This window comes from Lathyrus oleraceus, chromosome 2 (genome assembly GCF_024323335.1).
Source record: "Lathyrus oleraceus cultivar Zhongwan6 chromosome 2, CAAS_Psat_ZW6_1.0, whole genome shotgun sequence".
In the NCBI taxonomy this organism is placed as follows: Eukaryota; Viridiplantae; Streptophyta; class Magnoliopsida; order Fabales; family Fabaceae; genus Lathyrus; species Lathyrus oleraceus.
In genome coordinates this window covers 148,370,675-148,380,258 of record NC_066580.1, presented here as the reverse complement: position 1 = coordinate 148,380,258, position 9,584 = coordinate 148,370,675, and the positions used below count along the sequence as shown (strand labels likewise).

The 9,584-nt window shown below is 34.5% G+C and overlaps 1 protein-coding gene across 1 annotated transcript; it reads left to right on the top strand.

Annotated features, from left to right (window-relative positions):
- The first annotated feature begins 2,109 nt into the window (after positions 1-2,109).
- LOC127121256 (probable ribonuclease P/MRP protein subunit POP5) lies at positions 2,110-2,858 on the top strand. Its single transcript, XM_051051813.1, has 3 exons — positions 2,110-2,289; positions 2,390-2,527; positions 2,701-2,858. Exons 1-3 carry the CDS (start codon positions 2,115-2,117, stop codon positions 2,832-2,834), a joined length of 447 nt encoding a protein of 148 aa, XP_050907770.1. The 5' UTR covers positions 2,110-2,114; the 3' UTR covers positions 2,835-2,858.
- Positions 2,859-9,584: the final 6,726 nt, after the last annotated feature.

The window sequence follows — 9,584 nt, the reverse complement described above, 5'->3', positions numbered from 1 at the left end:
ATTGTCATAAATGCACATCTTCTACCCGAACCATTATCGAACCTTCCGATTACCACACCAAATCCTAGTTTGGAGGCCTCTGTACGAATCCACTGAAGCATGTGACCACGAAATTCAAACTCTTACTCATTTTCAAATTGTTGTCAACATCTACCGCCTTCACAACAACACCTTTGAAATCCGGAGACACACCATGTTTGGGAAAAACATCGGGGGTGCACCATATCTAATGAAAATAATTACAATAAAACACGTATTAAGTGTCAATACTGTAAACAAAGCTAAAAAATGATAACAAACAGATATCGAAGATGCACTTCTGAATGAGTTCATACAGATTTTGGAGATGTATCTCCGGATTAAACACACATTTTTCAGACTTAAAACAAGATTAATGTGAGCAATGAGGCTTGAAATAAATTATCTTTACCTAAAATTCCAGTTTCGTTTGCTCTCTTTGATGTGATGAAACACAAGAATGAAGATTTGGAGTGAAAATGTGGATCGAGAATGGAAGTGTTTTTGGTAAGGGTTTGGAGTAGAAAATAAGTATGGATGTCTGATCATGCAGGTGAGTGTTTTATCAACTTATTTCAGAGATGCATCTCCAAAAATATCTGACATGCAAATGTGACAAAAAATTCAAAATCCCGCCTCAAACCTCCGTAGATGAATCTCCGAAAAATCCACTGGACTGCTCAACTATCAATATATTTGTTAAAAATACCCGAAGATGCATCTTCAGAATAATTTTGTGTTAATCTGTGATGACACTTGTTTGATGCATCATAAAAGTGGTGCATGATGCGTTTGGAAATGCATCTTCGAAATATGAAAAGTATTTTTCGATTTTTTATAAGATGTTTTCCCATCCTATAGGATGGGATAAGAAATTATCATTTTCTTATCATAATTATATTTTAAATTAATTTTCGAGTAATAGAAACAATTTTCTAAAACATATTTTAGTAGATTAATTTTTAATTTGGGAATAATTGTAATAGGCAGACATGAAAATTCTCTTTTAAAAAATTTAATATTAATATGATACATCCAATTTTTTTTACAATTCTACCAAAATATTTATTATAAATTTAAATATTTTTGCTGTTATAGACAAATATTGCAGTTGAAAGATATAAAAGGTAAAAGAATATAAGATCTTATAATTAATGAAGAAAATAGTATGATTAATAATATTTTATAAGAGCCCTGCACTACTTTTTTTGTACACTTTTAATCCATTATAACCATTATAAGTGCTATTTTGAGATAGTAAAAATCTAAGTTAAATAATTTTGAAGGTTGGATGATTATGATTATCTGACTATACAAAAATCAAATATTTTTGCATAAGTTGATACATATGAATTAAGTTTATATTAAAATAGTTTGAACGTATATTTATAACTTATAAGGAATGTACGTGTAAATATTAAAAGCTTCATATTCTCATAATTTTTTTTAAATTTTTATATAATATTATTAGCAACGTCTCTTATACGAAAAGAAAAAAAAAACCAGTAACGTCTTTATTGAACTTGTTACCAAAAAAATCTTTATGGATCTCTTTTTTACTTTATTTTTTGGAGCACGTGTTCCGCAACAAATCTCCACGCTCTCAATGTGTTTATTAATTTAAGATAATAATTTATTTATTTTTTCTTCCAAAAAAAACTAAAACCGGATAAGGATGAGAAATAAAAAAGACCGTACCGCGAAGACTCTATGTTCCTATCAGAGATAGACACGTGTCACCATGTTCTATTGGGCCCCGACTTGGGCTCAACGGGTCAATAGACCATAACCCGAAATTGATTCTTGTTAGGGTTTATTTCAGTAGTTGCCTCCACCTTAATCAATGGTGATCTCAACTGAGATGAATTTACACCGTTAGATTGAATCGGTGCACCATATTTACGGTAGATTCTCCATACCCTAAACTTCTCGGTTGTGCGATTCTCACAGGTTTGCCATCTTCGTCTTTACTTGCGTAATTGCTTTTGATTTTCTGGATTTTGCATCGGTTAGGTTTAGTTTGTATTCTCGGTTTTTCAGATCTGATTTTATTCTGATAGTTTGAAACTTTGTTTTTGGGTTCTGGGAAAAGAGCGATGGTGTTCAAAAACAGGTACATGGTGATGGAGGTTTTTATGAATCCTAATAGAGAACAAGCATCGGGTGATTATATTATAATTACTCAGTTTAATATCTCTAATGCTATAAAAGATAGCATCATGGTGAATTTTGGGGAGTGTGGTTTGGCGGCATCACTAGGATCATTTCAGGGTGAGTAACAAACCTGTTGCTGATAATTCTTCTTCTAATGTCATCGAGTTAAATTCTAATTTTTGTGTTTGATAGTTTTCACTTTTGGATCTGTGTGCAGTTAAGTATGTGAATCCAATCACTAATGTGTGCATTATTAGAGCTTCAAGAGAGGAGCATGAAAAAGTATGGGCTTCTATTACTATGGTTAGAAGTATTGGAAATTTTCCAGTGGTGTTTAATTTACTTGATTTATCTGGTAAGAACAAATACTACATGATGGACTGTGTTTTGTAACATTTAGATACAGATTGCATTGCTTTTCTTTATTTTTCAATTAACAAGAATTCATGATGCATCACGCCATCATGTTCTGCATATTAGTTTGATTCAGGAACGTATAAATCTAATGAAATTGTAACTTTGGTTCAGGAAATTTACAGGCTTCTAAAACCGCCGCATTAAAGTGCGAAAAAGAAAAATTTGAACAGTACAAACTTATGGTTGGTGATCGATTATCAGCCGATGATACTCATCGTATGAATAATCATCTTGCAAAGATTTAACTTTTGGAGCACTGAATACTTGGCCATCATCAAGGGCGTCAGTAAGCTTTCTCAGTTTCACATGATTCGTCTGTATTCAGTCACAAATTGCTGCATTAAACATCATGTGAGTCGTGAAGTTTAAATCTCAAATTATAATCATAACATTAATTTTATCTATGCTAGTTCTGTACTCTCTCACAGAAGATAAATGCATTGTGGTTTTACTAGCATACAGTATAGTTACAGCTTTAACCATGAGTGAAGAGGCTTGTGAAATGTGGAAATTTGCACCCTTTTATGGTTTTAAAATTGCAAATCTATTGTAGTTCATTTTTTACTTTTGAGTGTGCAGGTAGTTTCTTTTGGTCTTCACTTCAATTTTCTAGAATTCTAGGAAGTGATACAATGTATTTTTAGCATTTATACTCATTTCAAATAGTGTTTGTTATTCTTATATGTCACTCATCAAATGAAACCTTTCTTTTTCTCTTACTGCAGAGAGTATCAGAGTTACTTCAGAAAATAGTCAAATGTTTCACTTTTGTGATAAATTTGAACAGTTTTATATTCCTAGGATCCTGCTGATCCATACAAAGTTTAGTGCTAAAATTTCAAATATATTAAATATCACGATTAAGTCTCGAAATGGATGCGGCTCATTTGGTTAGGGAGTACTGAGCTTGTGGGAAATTTCCACAGAAAACAACTTTGATTCTTTGGAACAAAATCTCTATTGCAATACGTTACATCCTACTCAATCTGCAAAACAAACAACAGCACACCCAAAAAGTAGTAGCATCACAAAGCAAAATCACACTCACCTGTTCCCCCTTGAACCATGGGCCTCGATTTCCCTTTTGCACTATGTTGTGACTCACCTGTTCCCCCTTGAATCATGGGCCTCGATTTCCCTTTTGCATGCATATCTTGTTTATCGCATTCCCAGTTTTATTCTCTACTTTGCATTATCACGTGCCTGGTTTGATCTGTGTATTTTAATAAACACTGGTTGGACCTGTCCTCAAAGTGTTACACTGCATTAGGCTGTACTCAAGCTCCACATCATTGATATCTAAGTTCTTGATAAGTAAAAAAGAGGCCTGTATCCAAGATTTAAATGAAACCATGCAGCACCATACTCCACTCTAGCTGCCAGGCAAAGTCACCTTTCACCGAAACCATGCAAACTGAATGAATAAGCACAAGAAATGCCAAGAACCGGCCCCAAAATTAATGCACCCGAGTAGCACACTGATGATACAAACGCCAACCGGTCGAATCTCCCATATCCAAGACAAGTAACCGACCAAATAATACCTTTGGAGCATAAATTGTAATTCATGTAGCATTGAAATACACTTCGATTTAAACTCTTATAGTTAGATATTCCGTCAATTCCGCAAGTTCCTACGCACTGTTTCAACCACTGCTCAAACTCCAGCTAATGAATTCATACCGAGACTAAAATTGGCACATATCCCGCACTGTCAATATCTCCTCAAGCCATCTGCCTACTGCTGCACCTAATCTTGAAAATGCACAATAATTGTCCTCCCTGCTGCTCTTCCACAAGCCTGATGAATACATGGCAAGCAATTGCTACTGTGAATTCAGTCCATATATATACCCGACTGGCGATGCCACAAACAGATTAATAACATGCATCAATTTTTGCTTCAATACTTTAGGACTCAATGATTTACTACTCAATGAATACGAATCAGATTTGAATGTGTTTTCTCGTATAAACGATCAAATGCACAAGGAAAGCTCTGAACAACGGGGCAAGTTTCCACATAATTTTGCTGTATAAAAGCAAAATCAACATTGCAATTTGTATTTTACTTTTCTTTTTAATTTTATTGCTTTTGTAAAACTTTTTCTTCCATTTTAAACATGCAAAATGATATTCTTTAGCCCAAGTTTTGAAATATCAATGACTAGAGAGATCAAGAGTGATGTTGTCCAAAAAAGAAAAGAAGCCAAGAATGATAGGCATCGCAATGAGTAGTGCAAATATTTTTCTTATTGGCACTTCCATGAAAACATAGATAGGCCATAAATGCAAGGATCGGTTTTAGTATAAAAATTTGATCCATCTCATAAAAACCAATCACCAATTATCGATAGTGATTTGTCTGTTTGCGTAAAAGTGAAAAATATCATTTTAATTCAAATTTAATGACGACAGACAGGAACATGATTTTTTTATTTATCATTGTTACTCTTATAAATTGCAATACTTTATTGTAACAAGAAAATTAGTTTTAATAGAAAAACTAAGCTCAAAGTATCCATCGAAGTCCGCTTTCACGTGTCCATTACCGAATTTTAAACTCGTAATCGTCCGTTTTTGCATGATACAAATTACAAATTTAAAACCTCTTTTGAAAATGAGTGGTTTCTTATTCAATTTAGAAACTGCTTTCACTATTTTAAAAATTAAAAATCTGATTTTTTTTAGTAAAATATCATTTTCACTCTTTCGAATCGAAATCGGTATTTCGATATTTTTACTTTTGTAACAAATTTTAACTTTAAGAGTATAATTTTTGAAAAAAATATTCTCGTGACAAATTTATTATGCGCACAATTTACAAAATCTTGTCGATATGACTTAAATAACAATTATTCATGGTACTCATAATAAAATTTAGCAAGTAAAATAATCTAACATTAAGTAGAGAAGTCGGAAATTGCATATACTAATTTGCTCTGAAGGAAGACTTTTATCTGATACAACGATGAAAATGGAAAACAGTAACTAATTGAACTCGAAGGGATTAAATAACAGCTACATGAAGTTGTACTTGCAGCAACATAAATTCAAAGTAATGCAAAAATTAAAATTGCAAAAACACCTCAATGTGAGATATTATTGCTTTTACAAGTGATTATAGAGCTACATGTAAGCTTGGATGATAAAATTATGAAACTAAAGTCCTATTTATATGCTAAATCTCGCCCTGGAACTACTGGAAATCGTGCAACATAAGTGGAGAAAGTGGAGGAGTGGAAACAACTGAATTGCTGATCATGGGCGATTTTTCTAGTTGAAGACGTCATGACGGGCGTCACTGAGGTGACGGTCTGCGCATCATGTCCATGACGAGCGTCACTCAGGTGACAGTTTGTCCGTCATGGCATTTGCACATGCGCCCATTGTTTTCTCTTCCCAAACTTACGATGTGGCCATTGTAGAGCTATGACGACCATCATGACTGGATTGCGCACGTCATAACAGTCAGAATTTAGTATATTTTTTTCTTCTGTTTTCGTCATTTTTCTCCATTTTTCTGTGCTGAGGTCACTAACTGATTAATACCTGAAATACAACACACAATACCAGAGTAAAAGAGCAAATGTGACACACATGACACTAAAAACATGTGAAAATCAAGTATAAAGTATAGTAAAATTGTGCGTTATCAAACTTCCCTACACTTGAACTGTTGTTTGTCCTCAAGCAACTTAGCTTGCATACAGAAACGGTAAATGTAATAACTGTAAGAACAAAGTTGGTTCTACAAATCTCTCTAAGATTTTGATGATAACAAAGGATGAAACAAAAATGATACTCTAACGAGATTTTTTCTTAGTATGCAGGACTCTGAACATTTACGCAGGACTTTGACCATACATCAGATACAAAATTGTCAGATATTCGATGATCAGATGCCACTCATAAAGGATACGTCCAAAAGGTTCTGACTCTGACCAAGGCAGATACCAGCGTAACACTTAGAAGTCAGAAGCTCCGTTAAAAGACTACTGAATCCAGACTCTGATACTTAAGAAGTCTAGAGCACTGAGAAGCTTTGATGAAGTCAGACATAATCATCCTCTGAAGATAAACTCTGATATATATCAAGACTCTGACACAACTCACCAGTCCAGAACGCGTAACCGAAAAGAATCTCATTATGGAAAGAAAGTATTTAAAGAAGGGAAGAATGAGGCGGACAAAATGGTTTTAGAAAGAAACAAAGAGAGTAATGAAATTAATTATTCTTCAATGACCAAGATTCTGTCATCACTCCAACGGTCCTTCATAACGACTATATAAAGGACGGAATACCTCACAAGAGAAGACACCTGAGACACACAGAAATCTCATTCATCCTCTCTCTTTTTCACGAGCTGCTGCTCTTACGTGAAAAGCTTTTGTTCTTATATTTTCTGTAATATTTGCTTTTTGTTAGAAGCACTTTACATTACAATTTACTTTTTCTTAAACTCTTTCCTCAAGTGACTCTGCGCAGTCTGAATACTTGAGAGGGCTAAGAGATTATTCTCTTAGACGCTTGGTTGTGTAAAAAATCTTTCAAGATTAGTGGATTAAGTCCTTTTTGAAGGCGAAATCACCTTGGCCGGGTGGACTGGAGTAACTTTGAATTTCAAGCGAACCAGTATAAAATTCTGTGTGTTTTGATTTCTGAAAAAGTTTTTATTTCCAAAACAATTCAAACCCCCCTTTCTTGTTTTTCTCAACATTCAATTGGTATCAGAGCTTCGGCTCTGTTATTGATTTTCTAATCAAATACTTAACAGTGTAGAGAGATCCAGCGTGAGAAACTATGGCCAACACTAATGAAAGAGATAGTTACAATGCTAAACCTCCAATCTTTGATGGAGAAAAATTTGATTATTGGAAAGACAAAATTGAAAGTTTCTTTCTGGGCTACGACGCTGATCTTTGGGATATTGTCACAATTGGCTACACACCTCATGTGACAGACGCTGGAGTTGTTATTCTCAGAAGCAGAATGTCAGATGATCAGAAGCGTGAATTCAAAAACCATCACAAAGCCAAAACGATACTACTCAATGCCATTTTCTACAATGAATATGAAAAGATCACCAACAGGGGAACAACTAAAGAAATACTTGACTCCCTGAGGATGACTCACGAAGGAAATTCTCAAATCAAAGAAACAAAGGCTCTGGCTCTAATTCAGAAATATGAAGCCTTCAAAATGGAGGACGATGAAGTTGTAGAGGTAATGTTTTCTAGATTTCAAACTTTAATTGCAAGACTCAAAGTGCTGGATAAAGGATATACAACTGCGGATCATATCAAAAAGATTGTTAGAAGCTTGCCAAAGAAATGGAGACCTATGTTTACAACCTTAAAGCTATCAAAAGATCTGAACAATATCAGCCTTGAGGAACTCGTCAGTTCACTCAGAAGCCATGAGATAGAACTGGAGGAAGATGAACCTCAAAATAAGATCAAGTTTGTAGCACTGAAGTCCAGATCTGAAAGGCGCAAACCAGATAGAAACAAAGCCTTCCAGGAGAGTAAAACAACTCTGGATAAAAAGGAACAATAACTTCAGAAGACCGAGACCCAAGGGAGATCGATCAGAATCAACTTCCAGAGATAAGTCTAATAAAGATATAACATGCTATGAATGTAAGGAAACAAGTCATTACAGAAATGAATGTCCCAAGCTGAAGAAAGAAAGATCTAGAAGAGAAAATTTCAAGAAAATTTCATTCAGAACTAAAAAGGGACTGATGGCCACTTGGGACGATAGTGAATCTGATTCCTCAGAATCAGACTCTGAAGAACAGGCAAATGTTGCACTCATGGCTACCACCTCCAGAAATACACCAGATGGAGAATCTGAATCTAAAGAGGTATTTTCTGATCTTTCTCGCTCTGACCTTGAATCATGCCTTTTTGAAACTCTTAACTCATATCAGAAACTGAAACAAAAATTTAAAGTTGTAAAAGAGGTTCTTGAAGAAACCATCGAAGAATGTGGTAAACTTGAGATGACAGTTTCAGAACTAAAAGATGAAAACCGAACTTTGATATTAGAAAGAGACTCCACAAATAAACAATGTTTAAAACTTAAAGAAGCGTTATCTAAAGCTCCACAAACTTCGAACACAGTAATTTATGAATATGAAAAATCTTTTCAAAAGTTTCTGAAAAATGGGTTAGAGAAAAGCAGAATGGCATCCATGATTTCCGGAGTCAGTCAGAATAATAAAAGAGGAATTGGGTATGACCCTAGTGAAGATAAATCTTCTACAAATGACAAACCTAAATCTCTGTTTTCTTATCACTACACACATACACAAGCACAACATTTTGATAATGCTAGAAAACCCAAAGTTCTAAGAAACTCTGGGAAAACTAATCATAAAGGACCCAAAAGATTATGGGTACCAAAGGATAAGATTGTTTATGTTGCAGATATCTTATGCAACAGAGTTAAGACACCAGTCATGGTACCTGGACTCTGGATGCTCGCGACACATGACGGGAAGAAAGTATATGTTCTAAAGCCTGGAACTTAAAGATGCTGGCTTCGTAGGTTTCAGAGGAAATCAGAAAGGAAGGATCAGAGGCTCCGGAACTATTGGTAATGGAACTCTTCCCTCTATATCTGATGTTCTCTATGTAGAAGGATTAATGCATAACCTGTTATCAATAAGTCAATTAAGTGATAACGGCTATGATGTAATCTTCAATCAAAAAACATGTAAAGCAATTAATCAGAACAATGGATTAGTCCTATTCACTGGCAAGAGGAAAAAAAATATTTACAAAATAAATCTTTCAGACTTAAAAGAACAAAATGTAAAATATTTGATGTCTGTTCATGAAGAACAATGGGTATGGCATAGACGCTTGGGCCACATTAGCATGAGAAAACTATCCCAGCTAAATAAACTTGAGTTAGTCAGAGGTCTACCCAAGCTGAAGTTTTCTTCAGATGCTCTATGTGAGGCATGTCAGAAAGGGAATTTTTC

Excerpts from the sequence above, each read along its gene's own strand:
- LOC127121256 (XM_051051813.1), top strand. The coding sequence starts at position 2,115 with ATGGTGTTCAAAAACAGGTACATGGTGATGGAGGTTTTTATGAATCCT. Across the intron at positions 2,290-2,389 it reads ATCACTAGGATCATTTCAGG|TTAAGTATGTGAATCCAATC; the intron begins GTGAGTAACAAA and ends ATCTGTGTGCAG. Across the intron at positions 2,528-2,700 it reads TAATTTACTTGATTTATCTG|GAAATTTACAGGCTTCTAAA; the intron begins GTAAGAACAAAT and ends ACTTTGGTTCAG.